Below are 14,661 nucleotides of genomic sequence, written 5' to 3' on the forward strand. Positions count from 1 at the left end.
TTGTGTGCGAGTTAAAATATTATAATTATAAAAGAATATATTGATCAAAAGAGTTATTTTCATCATAAATTATTATGATTAATTAAATATGAAATTAATAAAGTGAATAATAAATACTATATTGAAACGATTTTAAATAAAGACTTTTAGTTATTTATTTTTAGAAACAGAATTCAGACTTACCTTTTTAGTTTTTTTGTCTTAATCAAAATAAACATCAAACTAAATATTTTTTTTCTAAATTGCAATTTCACATAAGATTTATTATTTTGTTTATTTTATCATCATCTTTTCTCTATTAGTTAATATTATTTATGTATTTTGTTCAAGATTTCAACACTAATAGTGGTAATTTTTATCATTATTATTTAGATCATTTTTATTTTTATTTAGTGTTTATATTATTATTAGTTTATATTATTATAACTTGACAAAATTTGAGATTTTTCCAGTTTTTATTTATTTTTGTTAAATATATCCTTTAAATAAACTCTTTCTTTATTATTATTTGCATCCCAACGTCTATACCATTAAATTCTCTCTTTTTTTTATCGCTTATTATAAATTTTCTTTTATCTTTTCGTGATTATTATTTATTCATCTCAGTAATTAATTGTATACAAAACAAAATTGTGAAAATGTATCAAATCATTATTTACACATCATTTATCATATATATTTTTTCCGCTTTAATTACATTTATAATTAAAAAAAGACCTGTAAGGAGAATTATTATCAAGATTCAAGGTAAGGTAAGAAGAGTAAATTCATCGAAAAATTGTTTTTTTTTTAATATTTATATTTTTTATACAAAAATGATTATAATCATGATTCATGTTTAATCTTTTCTTTTCATTAAATAAATATTTATTTATTCATTCAAATTTATAAGAAGACCAAGTAGAATTCAATTTATTGTTTTATTTTACTTTCCTATAGTTATCAATTATTCAATAGACACTTGAACGTTATTTAACAATCAATCTACTATTTTTGTGTTTTTATATATTTTTGTTTGTAAACTATAAAGAAAGTAGATTGAAATACAGCTACAGTGTGTGAGACATATAGAACATCAAGATTGCGCTAATGCGCTCTATGATTTTTTTTTACCAATTATGGAAAAACTTTGTTTTATTTATAAAGTAATTGATCGATTGTTATTTTTGTAATGTAAGGCAAACATATTATATATTTATTTTTTAAGGTGTATAATGAAACCGTAAATGAATGAAAAGCTCAAAAATATACAGGAGATTTAGAAATTTAGCTGAATACTTGACATACGTTTTTTTCTATCACATGTTAATTAATCATTTATACCGAAAAGCATTCCAAAAAGTACAAAATAATTTTTTAAGCTCGATTTGGCAAAATCTTATATATTTTAAGGGAGAAAAAAAAACCGCTTCGTTTTAATGACTAATGTTGACTAATTTTATAGAATATAATTATAATATTTAATAATAAAAATTATTTATTAAAAATTTATATTTTTTCGATATTTTTTTTTAATAAAATAAATATTTTTAATTAAAAACTTTTATTATTAATTATTTACAATTATTTAATTTATAGTTAATTTTTAAGAAATTGCGACAAGGACGCTCGCTTGTTTTAAATATTTAGATTTCTGGTGATGTTTTATTTTTTTAATCATTTATCACATCAAATTAGTGTCGAATTTATTGTATTATGCAGGATATGGATGTTCTCTACTGTTTTCTATTAACTTGGCGTTTCGTTTCTAATAAACGTCGCGGTATTTCTATATGGAAATTGCTTTTTTATTTTGTTAAATGATATTTATATTTACAACAACAATTATTACACAATTATTTTTACGAGCTACAAATCAGTAAATTCATGTTTTTTCAATGTTTTTCACCCACACCCCAATTCAAACGCAATTCAAACGAGAGTACATGCTTTCATTTTTTATTTTTTTTCTTCTAATCAGCTCTAATCCTACTTTCTTTCTGTGAGTGATAGAGTATGATGAGTACTACTTCTAAATCATTATAATTAATATCGAGTTATAAAATAAAATAGTAATAATTTATACATCAGTAATTTGATATAAGGATCACGATTTATCTCCGCATTTTTGTTAACGGCAGCATGTTTTTTTTTCATTTTAATATTAATAGTATAATAATAAATAAATACTTAAAAATATATTCAGACGCGTAAATTTATAAGAAAGAATATAATCGCAACTTTTATCAATGCATGCGTGACGATTTTTCTTATTTTAACAACAAAAATAAACAACAAACAATAGGCGCGATGCTAATGATGCACAAAAAGTTCATAGTACTTTCACTCGTGTTTTTTTCTCTAATTTTTACCTTTTGGCGGTTGATTGGAAGTCGTCTTTGATGATGAAGTGGATTTCAAATCCTTCTTACTCTTTCCATCCAACTTTTGTATTTGTTCCTTTACGGAAGGGCGTCTCTCGAGCGACGACGTGGCTTTCTCGGGGCTTTTTCGATCCGGAGATGGACGTTTCGTCACAACGACATTCGATGTTTTCTTCTCGGGTTTCGTTTCTGGTTGCTCCGCAATACTATGTTCCTGCATGCTGGTTGGCGAATCTTTTTCTTCGGCAATTCTCGGTAAAAGTTCTCCCGGTAATGTCAATGACATTGAAGATTCTCGCGATAGCTGCTGCACGTTGATTTGTGGCGAGGGAGGCGGCGCGACAATTTGCTCGTCATTTTCTTCCTCGTGTTCAGTAATTTTCTCGGAAATCACACTGCCCGTTTGCGAAACGAGTGATGAGCCAGACGATACGCTTCCCGGTCGCCAGATTCCCGAAACGGGTCGTTGACTGCTCTTGACTGGCACGGAATTGCAACACAGTGGCGATAGAACACATTTGTTCTCGGCACTCCGTGGATGTAGACGATCTGGTGAGAGGGCACGTCTTAGCAGCGGGGAGTTTGGCTCGGCACTTTTTGGACGAACGAAGGGTTTCTTAGCAATAGCTCCCGTAGATGCACTCGGAATAATGGTAGTTGCCGTTGTGGATGAGCCAGGAACGTACGCTTGTACGGTATTTGAGGCGCCACTCAAGTGACCCACATTCGGGAAAGCTAGGGGACTCGGAGAACGTGTCGGTGACGCAGGTAAGGGGCTCGGACTAGGGGTGCGCGCAAGAGGCGACAATGGAATGTGACCAACGGACTTACGACGATTCGGACCGGAGTTTTGATTGTTGGCGTGCAGCGTTTTGCCGGATGCCGAAGTTGTATGCAATTTGTGTTTCAGCCCATGCAGAGTTGAGGGACGCGGATACAAGGGCGTTGCTCCAGATCCCGTAGGAGTATTGGGCGCTGAACTACTTGGCGAGCTTGATTGTGAGGAATTCGATGCAGATTGGTGTGTATTGAAGGTATCCAAGGGCGAAAGACTGATTCGAGCAGCGGGCGCATTTCCAAGTTGACCCGTTTCGGGTGCCCGTTGAGGCGGAAAACTCTGAAAACTGCGACTTGGCGTTACCATTGTGGGAGATTGCACTCCTGCAGCCAATTGTTGCATTTCAGCACTTGCACGTTTGTTGCTGATGCGACGGAAAAGGGACGTTTTTCGTTTTTTCTCATTATCCTTTTTCTTGTTTCGTTGTGAGCGAGTGCCTTTTTTGGCGAATTTGCTCTGCCATGGCTCACGTTTTCTTCCACCACTTTGAATACTCGTGTGCTCCAAGGGAGTCGCTCGCAGTGTTACATGTTCCGATCCACTTAACAGTAACTGCAAAACTTGCGTGTGATAGAGACCTTGAACTGCTTCGCCGTTCACGTGTGTAATCAAGTCAGCAGGTCGAAGTCCGGCTTCAAAAGCTGGCGAACCATCGTCAACTGCCATGACTAAATGATGCATCGTGTAGAAATCCGTGTCACCATAATACACACGAATTGTGTGAACAGTAAAGCCAAAGCCTCGAGGACCACGTCGGATGATAATTGGAGGCTTCAGATTCGTGACGAGCGGCGATAAATCTCGACATGGACTCGTATCGCGACTAGAAGCGGTACTTGAGCCATTTCCGCCGGGTGATTGAATTTCAGGAGCAACACCGGGACCAAAGCCAATTCCTGCTGGCAGCGTAATTTTACTATTCGATAAACTATCATTATGTGAGATCATTAGGTTTAGTCCGAGACCGCAAGATGCACTTTTTACGACAACTCCACCAGTTCGAGAACGATGTCCCTTGGCAATTGGCGTGCTGCTGTTCAAACTTTCACGTGTGGTATCCGAAGATGAAGTGCCCTCGTGACTATTAAGGAAAAATATATTGTTTAAAACTAATGCAATAACTGTAAAAATAAACTCTCAAAACACTTACCCACTATGCTCATCTTCAATGGAGATGCTAAATCGTGGCAAAATATCACGAGTATGTGCCCCCGTACGTCGTTTCCGTTGAATTTGTGGAGACACGTCATCACTGTCGGTTTGCGAGGACTCTGGAGTACTCAAATTTTTAAGTGCAGACAATTGATGGAAGTCGGGTCCCTATGAAAAATAAATTTTTTGAATAATTTCTTAAATAAAAAATTATTAGGACTCACTTTTCTGCTTTCGGGCGTTTCAGGTGTTGGTGGAGGAAGTCCAGGCGACAACGTTTGATGCTTAAATACGGGATGCAGAAGATTTTGACGTCCAATTGACACGTCTTCCTTCTCTGGCGTGTTAAAGTCTGGTAAAAATTCGATATCGGGCGTTGAAGGCATCTTTAATTTCGATGGGTTCATCTGTAAAATGGAAAATTTTAGTAAAAACGGTATTTTCGAAACAAAAAAAAATATAAAACATACATTAAATTTCCTTAGTTCAGGCGTTGTTAACATTTTGCTGATGTCTTGCATGCTAGTATTGCTGGCATTACTTGCATTATCATCAGACGAATTGCATGTTGTATTTGCTGACATATTCGAAGCGAGACGCGAATACTGCTGTTTTCTGTATTGTGGAGAATAGGAGCTGAACGATCCAAATAATGGCGAGTCATCTGTATCGTCGGTGTCTTCGCCCAAATCGTGGCTATACCGATCCAAGCGAGCTGTTGAAAAAGAGAAAAATTTAATTTTCATTTCTTTTTTTCATAAAAAAAAACCAGGGTTTCAAATTACTTTTTATTTTACTTTACACTTCTACTTTTTCTTCCAGTAAAAGTAAAAAGTAAAATAAAAATAGCTAAATACTTTCCAAAAAAGTAAAATTATCTACTATTATCAAAAGTAACTTTGTAAAAAAGTAAAAAAGTTTTACTTTTTACAGAAGTAAAAGTATTAAGTAAAAATTATTATAAAAATTACTTTTGTAAAAAGTAAAATATTTTTACTTTTAAAAATTTACTTGTAAATAATAGTTTATAACTTTTTTTTTAATTCATTCATAAAGAAATTGCTTGCAGTACAAATAAAAATACGAAACTAAACACAAAAAGTTTTTCAAAAGGAGATTTTCCTTGCAATTCTTATAAATTTACCGAAAATTTGAAACTCTCAAAAAACTTTTACCATCAAAACAACTTGAAAATCACAGAAAATTATCTTACAAAAAAACTTTTGTTTACAAAACGACTTAAAATTTACAAAAACTTTTTCAATTTGTTTCAAAAACACTTGAAATTCACAGAGAACTTTTTCACAAAAAAAAAACTTTTGCTCACGAATCGACTTTCAATTTTCAAAAAATTTGAACAGAAAACGACTTTAAAGCTTTTTACTAAAAAAGTAATATTTGATTTGACAAAAATGTAATATTATTATTTCAAAATGTTATTTTAGCGTTTTTGATAAATATTTTTTATTTTTATTGACACATTTCATGATGGTTTTCGATGAATCTTACAATTCATAAAATTTTAACTTAATTTTATAGAAAAAAAAAATCATGTCAGAAACGAGCGTTCTTGAATGTATCAATTTTTATTTAAAGCATTTATGCATATCCTAAAAACCTTAATTTCCTTCACAAAAAATAAAGCAAAAAAGTAAAAAATTATAAACAAAAATACTTTTTACTTTTATACTTTTTGTAAAAGTTGGAATAATATACTTTTTTCAGAAGTAAATTTTATAAAAAGTTTTAATAATTACTTTTTAGAAAAGTAAATCTAAGAAAGATAATTTACTTTTTACTTTTTTTGCAAGTACAAGTTATCAATAAATTATGATTAAAAAGTTACTTTTCTAAAAAGTAAAATATTTTACTTTTTTTCGAAGTAACTTCTAAAAAAAGTGAAAATTTAGTACTTAAGTAAAAGTAATTTGAAACCTTGAAAAAAACTACTCACTATCAAAATAGCTAGTATCATCGTCATTGGCCAATTGCGGTATAAATTCCGCTTTTTGTCGCAGCAACGAGTTCCAATCCATGCCGTTGAAATAAACGTGCTCCTTCACTTCGTGTGCTCCTCCTGTTCCGAGACGATCGCGCGGATTTTGCTGCAATAAAGCCATTATAATATCCTTTGCTTCCGCCTGTATGGGCCAATCTTCGGTGTCGGGCCACTCGATATCATCATTGACTGTATGTGCAAACAGTTCTTCGGGCGTCTCACCGAAAAACGGAACACATCCGACTAGAAATTCGTACAAAATGATGCCCATTGACCACCAATCCACGGGTTTTCCGTAGCCTTGACGCAAAATCACTTCGGGCGCAATGTACTCTGGCGTTCCGTAGACCTGCTTATCCGAAAATTGGCGTGTTTCGCTGTCAATGTAACCTTCGTACAAGTTAGTAGCGAGTGACATCAAACCCATTTTGGATAAACCAAAGTCTGTTAGCTTGATGTGGCCTAGTGCTGTGATAAGAAGATTGTCGGGCTTGAGATCGCGATGCACAATGCCATAACTGTGCAAATATTCGACTGCAAGAACTGTTTCGGCAAAATAGAAGCTTGCCATGTCCGGTGGCAGTGGCCCAATGTTCTTTAACAAATTCGCACAATCGCCACCTTCGACGTACTCCATGACGAGACACAAGTGCTTGCGTGTCTCGAAGGAACAATACATGCTGACAACGAAGGGATTATCAGCAAAACTTAAGATATCACGTTCCGCAAAGACCTGCTCGACCTGATTGCGTAACATGAGGTTATTTTTGTTGATTTTTTTCATGGCAAAACGCTGACGTGTCTGCTTGTGTTTCACCAAGTAGACAGCACCGTATGCCCCATTCGAGATGAGTTTTACCACTTCGTAGTCATTTTCACTGGGAGCTGCGTTAAACGTTTGCGGGCTCGTACTCGAACGATTTCTTTTCTCACCGCGATTCGGAGTCGAGGTAAGACCTTGTTGATTCGGCGGCGTTGCGGCATCCTGAGATATTCCACTGCTATCTGTGTTTTGACTGTTTGACGACATTTTATCCAGTGAATTCCACGATGCGGATTCTTTGAGTTCTTCTTGCAACTCGGCAATCGGATCTCGATTCAATCCCAACTTTTGTATTATGTATTGAGGGATGTCGGCTTTTATGCCTTGCACGGTCTTTGCTTGACCCTCAGCTGCCTCCAGTAGATGGTAAAATTCTTCCGGATCGAATTCGAGACACTCCAAGAGACGCGCTGGACGGGAAATTATTAATAATAGTTTCTTTATGACACCCGCAACTTCAGTAGCTGCTTCTGGACTTTTATCTTTCGTTTCGGCAAGCAACAATTCCAGTTTGTCTGACATTTCGTAAAAATATCGACTTGTGATTAGTCGTGCATGTGATTTGTGTAAACAATCACGTGCCATTTCCACAACTTGATGCAACACAAAACGAACAATTGGCATAGAGTCTCGGAACGAACCTCCCGAAACAGCGTTTTTATTTTCGTTGATGAAGTGCGATAATCGTTCTTCCATTTGTTGTGTCGCCTTCGGGAAACGTTCCTTGTACAGTGTGTTCATCATGGCAATTTCATTGTCGACAATGGGAGATCGACTCGGCGAGCTTAAACTACGAGATCGTGGACGATTGAAGGGTGATCGACGTCCCGGCTCCAAATCGCGGCCACTATGAACGCTCGGCACGGGACTCGATGCATGACTGGAGGACGAAGCTTGATTCGCGGTCGCGGGATGCGTTTGTTGCACCATATGTGATGCGTGATGATGCACATGATGATGATGATTTGCATCTGGATTACTGTCGTTACTCGAGAAATGATGCGATAACATCCGGAGTTCGTCATTCGTGGGGACATGCGGAAATTGATGCAATCGCTCTTGACTCGAACATTGTGACTAAAAGTTAAAAGTAAAAAAAAAATTGAAAATTTAATCAAAAAATAAAAATAAATTGAAACTCACCGATAAATTTGAACTTCCAGGTGTCGTTCCATAACCCGATGACGATGGCAACGAAGCCACAGACCATCGACGCCCATCGCCACGACTACACGTTGAAATACGCTTAATCGGCGCAAACGGAAAATGTGGCGAATTTATTCGCGGACTATCAATCGGACTGGCCAGTACGGGTGAATGACTTCGCGGTGACGTATTTGCCACGAGACTCAAACGATGCAAAGCAACTGCTGCACTACGTGCTGATTGTGCCGGTGTTCGTCGTAAAATTATTCCTTCTTTCTGTAAACAAAACGAAAAAAATGTATTTAAATTTGTTGTTTGCATTAATTTTATCGACAGAAGGAGAGCAAAGCTATCGCCTACACTTAAAATTTTTGTACATTTCAACTAAAAACCGTTCTGTCCGTTATCTGTCCGAACTAATTTCACTTGAAAAAATACGCTCATATTACGTTTTTGGTCACACCGAGTCTTTTAAAATAAATACACACGACCTTAAAACTCAAATATTTGTTTACATCAAAATCATGAAAGACAATTTCATGAACGATTGTCTAACTTTGAAATAAAAAAATTATTGATATAGGTCGTTAAAATTCTGTTTATACAGTCATAAAAGATAACATAATCAATGTTCAATGATTAATGTAAATAAAAAATGATTATTTTAATAAGCACGTTACCCTCTCTAATCGCAGCATGCGTAAGAAAGGTCATCACCGCACGCCCCCATCACCATGGACCCATGTGTCAAATGTCATTATTGCTCAAAAATTAGCAAAATTAAATGTGAATTTTTTTATTTTTATGTGAAAAATGTCGAAAAAGGCGTTTGAATCGCGAATTGATCGCAATAGCAAGAGAATAACGCGGTCCAAGGGTGAGTTATGCGTGATATTGCAAGACATGAGGTCATTAATTGTCAAAAATATCCCTTCTAGGGAATGTTTTTGTTGCTGCCGCTGGGGATTTTGAATGCCCCATTTGCTTTGAAAGTCCGCACAAATGTCGTTTTGTCGTCACAAATTGCCAGCACATTTTTTGTAAAACTTGTATAAAGAAAGTAATGGCTGCGCGAAAGATTTGTCCACTCTGCAGGTCAATTTTAATCAGAGAAATTTTCACAGATTATAATCAGAGTTTTCATGGTAATAATAAAATAGCCAGAAAGTTGTATGATTCGTGAATTGGCAAATCATTTTTTTTGTAATAAATAGTTGAAATTTAAGAAAAAAAATGTTGTTTGAACTTACCACATTTGTTGAAAGATTGGGCGCTGACTTTCCCAACGTCGAATTTCGGACACGCACCAAATTCGAGACCTCACTACCACTGCCGGAGTACCGCAACGAGTGTGATTGTTGATTTTTATATGATTGTTTACGTAGTTGAATGCCGCCACTGGCACTACTGTGACCGTACGCGACATTCGAGGCGGAAGCTGATGTTCGGATTGGATGATTTTTGATTTGGTCGCGCGTAAAGCTCACCGGTTGACTCGTTTGGTGCTGCAGTTTGCCATGCGAGGGTGACGACGACGCAGATTTCGATAGTTTTATACCGGCATCTGATCCCGATCGTCCCGGATTCATTGCCAACTTGGAAACGGGTTTTTGAGACGACGTGGATGGCGGTCCGCCAGATGCAACATCATCGAAATTTAGTACGCGATGTGCATGATGATGCATTTTTTGCATATTTACGGGACTCGATCGGGCAGCAGCACCGCCACCACTGCCAGAACTACTCTTACTACTTTTCTTCGAATCATCGTTTTGACTCATTATTCAAGAATCTTGATAATTTCTTCGTTCTCAGCTGATGTTTTTCTTTCTCGTGATGAGAACCGCACACACACACACACACACGAGCTAGTTTGTCTCCTGATTCAAAAAATATTGAATGTGTCTTTGTTGTGGTGAGTGTGTGTTTCTTTTTAATGCAATGTGTTTATAGCAGAAAGAAGAAAACAAGTGGGTTGCAATCTATTATTATTTGATGACGATGACGACTTTTTTCTGTTTTGTAGAGATTGTTGGCGTTTGCTTTCTTTGCGTGCACCACCGCCTTTTCGTTGCAGTTAAATAGATTCACTCGAGTATTCACGTGTTTTTAACTGTTTCATTACCTTAAAAGTAGAAAATCGTGTGGAGGATCGTTAGGATGAACATTGATATAATATTTTTTCAGTGTTCTAAGGTGCACTGACATGTTTTTTTTTTATTTTGTTTAATTAGGTGATAATTGAGAAAATTTCCCATTTTGGTGTGAATTAAACTTCTAGCTGACAAATATGAAAGTGACACTTAATTCTAAAAATAATGAATTTTTATCTAATTTTCATGATATTTTTAGACTTTCTTAAACTTATAAAAAAAGTAACTGAAGCAACTAATTTTAATATTAGGCTTTTTCGCATCAGAATTCGGCGAGAAGTAGGGGAAAAATAAATATAATTCATTATTTTTTTTTTGTTTATCGGTTTTGACCGTAAATTGATTATTATTTACATAAATTTATTTTTTTTACGTGATTTAATTTTTTTAGGATAAAATTAAAAAAACCTAATGCAAATGTCAAAACTTGAAATTTTTTTTAAATTAAGATTTAAGTAGGTCACGTGAAAATTTTGTTTCTAAATTTTAATAATTTAATTTTAATGTCTTGGATTTAATGGAATTTTTAAGGTCTTATAAAAAAATCAAAAAATTTCCCTTAAAAGATGAGAAAGTCTAGTTTCTTACAAGAAATTTCGTGTGCTTCCCAAAAAATAAACAGTTGACCATTAAATAATTCTCTACTATTCTCAGGTAATTTTCCTCAATTGATAAACAAAAAAATGTGTCGTAAGTACCTCTCATTCCCATTACAAAACTATTTATATCAGACTTAATGACTCTTTCATTATCATCATAACGATAATCAGATAAGAATACAAAACAGTCGGAATCGCGTATTTTCTTGTTCGTCTAAATTATTTAGGTAGCACAAGATAAAATAAAAAAAATACTTTTACAATGCCCCAATTTGTCGTTCAATGACGAGATATTTTGTGCACCCTACAACACGAAGAAAAGAACTACAACTGAAAATTTATAGACTTTTACCTGCGAAACTATGATTAATTCCGTACAACTGTCCTTTGTTTCAATCTTTGTCGTTGTCGTCGTTTGAATTTATTTTATCTTATTAGTAGTTAGCTATATTTACTTGTAGCGTAGAACATTCACAAATGCATGCACAAATAAATAATGCTTTGATGCCAATTAATCAAAAGGCATTCACAATTGAATCTATTCTGAAATGTGTGATTTTACAACGAGATCGAGGGGCAACTCGTTATCCCCGTGTTTCATGAAAACTGATAGTTGACTGCCTTATGACTGAATTAATTTTTTTTTTGTTTTTTCGTATGTCTTTCTACATTTTTGTTGCATTTCAGTTGAGCGTCGTCTGTTCTCCGATCGATGATGATTTCAGTCTGTTGTTCATTGTTGTTATTTATGACTCATGATTCGCACCTAAAATGACATGAATGTGTTTTTTTGCTTGTTTATTGCTGCAATTTTTTTCAGTAGAACGTGAGCTGCAATCAGACTCGATTTTTTTTATGATGAATGATGAGACTAATTAATTAAAACTAATTACGTGAACACACTTTATGGTACACAACGCGAAATTTCCCTTTTCGTACAGTCGTCAAATCATGAAGCTTAGACATTTTTTGCATACTAATGTCTCGTGTGTGAGTGTGGATTGACACAAAAAAGGCAGCATGAGTGACACTTTATCATTCGCGCGAGCTTTGGGGACACGATAGGTTGTCTCGAAACGAAAAGTACTTTGACCCTCCACTAGCTGTTATAACTAGCTAGCAGTTATTTGGTCCCAATTCGAACTACTAAAACATTGACACTAAACACGACTGCCAGCGCAATGCAACTACATCAGCTTCACGAAATGAAACATGTAGTACACTTGAAAGGTATTTAATGCGAAACTCTATTTTGTAACACCTCTATAAGTGACTTGTCTGTCGTTCGTTTCAGTTTTTTTTTCGCGTATACATTTTATTTATTATATTATTATTATCATTGTGTACCATACAGTGACATTCTTTTGCCCATATTTCAATTGTAGCGAGTGTAGTTGCGAGCTAGCACAAAAATTTATGATTTTTTACCTGCAAAACTGAATGTACATGTACATGAAATTGATGTTTTACGCGAAATGTATTGATATTTTTATGTTGCGATCAGAACTGACTGACACGCACTTTTTTCCAATCAATCGTTCTTTTTTCTGGTTTTTCCTTGAAATGTTCCAACTCTTGATTTTTCGTGTGTTCTTCGGAGATTTCGTTTTATTATTGTTACTATCGTGGTATTTAGAGGAATTACACAAAATAAATACAACACACACACTGAGCGAGATGGCGATTTATCGATTTTACGATGTGTAGGAGAGCCACAGTATTTTATCGTAATTTTCACTGATTTCCATCACTTTTTCGCACATTCACAAATCACGAATGCCCTTAGCGTGCCACGAACATTCTAATTGCACGTATTTTTGCACTTTTGCTGCGATTTTACAGCATTTTATCGAGAAAAAAGAAGGTCTTCCTCAGATTTTATTTACGAAACTTACGATTAGTGGTGTCAAGGGTGACGACACTTTGCAATCGAGTACTCGATTCCCCCTCGCTAATTCAATCAGTTCACATCGACGCTAATTCGTAATTTCAAATTGAACGTTAATCATTAATCAGGATCATTTTTCCCACGAATTTAGAAGAAACTTAATAATAATTAACGCAGATAAAACATTGAATTCAAAACAACTGCTTGTTTCGTGTTCCATTTAATTTATTTATTATTAATTTTTATTATTATTTTTGTTGTTTAATTTTATTTCCTAATATAGTACTTTATTCTTCATCGGTTTTTATAATGATATTTTTAATATAATACATTAGTTAAATACAGTTTTTGTTAGTTATGTATTATTATTCAATAATATATAATTTTAATAAAATATGCTTATTTAGAATTAATTCATTAAATTTATTTTGTTACTTTTTTTTGTAAGTGTTTCAAGCATATCGTCATAAATGCTTCAGAAGTATTAAAATTTCATCACAAAATTTCTACTCTTTATAAAATAAAAAACAAAAAAAAAATACTTACTGTAAAAAAAACTCATCCTATAAAAAAAATATAAAAAAAATTATAATTAAAAAAAAACTAATTCATTGAAAATATTGAGTTTTTAATAATTACATAATTATTATAATCATAACTAAATCAATTTTATCAGTTTATATTTAATTTTAATACATATACATTATTTTAATGATTATTTGTTTTTTTTTTTGTATTTGTTTATTTATTTATATTTTTTATAATGTTGTTTTTCTTTAATGTTCAATAAGTTTATTTAGATGTTATTCGTGAGTTTTTTTTTTTAATATTTTAAATATCGAAAAATGAATGAATGACGAATATATAGTTATAGATATTTTTCTTGTGTTTCTTCTTTTGTGAATATGTATGAACAAAGGCCTATCATATTTTATGTATGTATATTTATATATTGTGAGTCGTGTGTATGTTTGTGAGAGAAAAATATTTTAATTTTTAGGAGGAAAATGGGGGGAAATTGAAGGTCGACGAGGAGAGGTTTCATATAAAATATTACTTTTAATTATAATTATTAATAATATTTCTACTAATAAACATTATTATTTTGCAAGTTATTTATTTGCAATTGGAGAATTGTTATTGTATTTAATATTTATGTTGTTTCTTTTTGTTTAACGTTATACGAAAAAGTGCCTCCTTTATCAGTGAGAGGACACATTTTCTCAATGTTGTTTTGTTTTTACGTAAAGAAAGATTTGTTCCAAGTAAAAATTTTACTATACACATGAATGTTGTTTGTGACATATAAAGAAAAAAATAACTATCTTGAACAATTCATTATTATTACATATTATTATTTTATACATATAAAGCAGTTTAATAATAATCATATTTATCATCATAAGTAAAGCGAACCTATCATTATAAACAAAAAGAAAAATAATAATAATAAAATAAAATAATGACAATTATTTGTTCTACTGCTAGATCGTCTACTACAAATACAGTTTTTCTTTCAAAGATACTCAAGAAACAAAAATAAAGAAAATTTCTGTTATTTATTTGTTTGTTTATATATGTATGTGGAAAAGTGAGTTAATATATGATAAATATTTCCCAATATATATATATATATTTTTTAATAATTTGATTGATGATATATTTTGTTTGTTTATCTCAGAAATATATATATTTATTTA

The 14,661-nt window shown here is 33.3% G+C and overlaps 1 protein-coding gene across 3 annotated transcripts; it reads right to left on the bottom strand.

The window, feature by feature from the left end:
- Nucleotides 1-1,914: 1,914 nt before the first annotated feature.
- LOC134835094 (microtubule-associated serine/threonine-protein kinase 3) lies at nt 1,915-12,955 on the bottom strand. Of its 3 annotated transcripts, XM_063849950.1 has the most exons (9): nt 12,502-12,955; nt 11,426-11,839; nt 9,572-10,446; nt 8,319-8,597; nt 6,308-8,252; nt 4,824-5,068; nt 4,578-4,760; nt 4,352-4,521; nt 1,915-4,282 (listed from the first exon to the last, which is right to left on the bottom strand). In XM_063849950.1, the coding sequence occupies exons 3-9, from the start codon at nt 10,100-10,102 to the stop codon at nt 2,341-2,343; spliced, it is 5,295 nt and encodes a 1,764-aa protein (XP_063706020.1). In that variant the 5' UTR covers nt 10,103-10,446; nt 11,426-11,839; nt 12,502-12,955; the 3' UTR covers nt 1,915-2,340. The 3 variants fall into 3 exon arrangements, with proteins under 3 accessions (XP_063706020.1, XP_063706022.1, XP_063706021.1); XM_063849952.1 differs by lacking the exons at nt 11,426-11,839; nt 12,502-12,955 and adding an exon at nt 11,329-11,385; XM_063849951.1 differs by lacking the exons at nt 11,426-11,839; nt 12,502-12,955 and adding an exon at nt 11,173-11,282.
- Between the last annotated feature and the right edge of the window lie 1,706 nt (nt 12,956-14,661).

The sequence above is a fragment of the Culicoides brevitarsis genome, chromosome 3, assembly GCF_036172545.1.
Source record: "Culicoides brevitarsis isolate CSIRO-B50_1 chromosome 3, AGI_CSIRO_Cbre_v1, whole genome shotgun sequence".
Lineage (NCBI taxonomy): Eukaryota > Metazoa > Arthropoda > Insecta > Diptera > Ceratopogonidae > Culicoides > Culicoides brevitarsis.

Coding starts and splice junctions, on each gene's coding strand:
- LOC134835094 (XM_063849950.1), bottom strand. CDS start 10,102: ATGAGTCAAAACGATGATTCGAAGAAAAGTAGTAAGAGTAGTTCTGGC. Junction 8,253..8,318: donor CTGGAAGTTCAAATTTATCG/GTGAGTTTCAAT, acceptor TTTAACTTTTAG/TCACAATGTTCGAGTCAAGA. Junction 5,069..6,307: donor TGATACTAGCTATTTTGATA/GTGAGTAGTTTT, acceptor CTTTTTCAACAG/CTCGCTTGGATCGGTATAGC.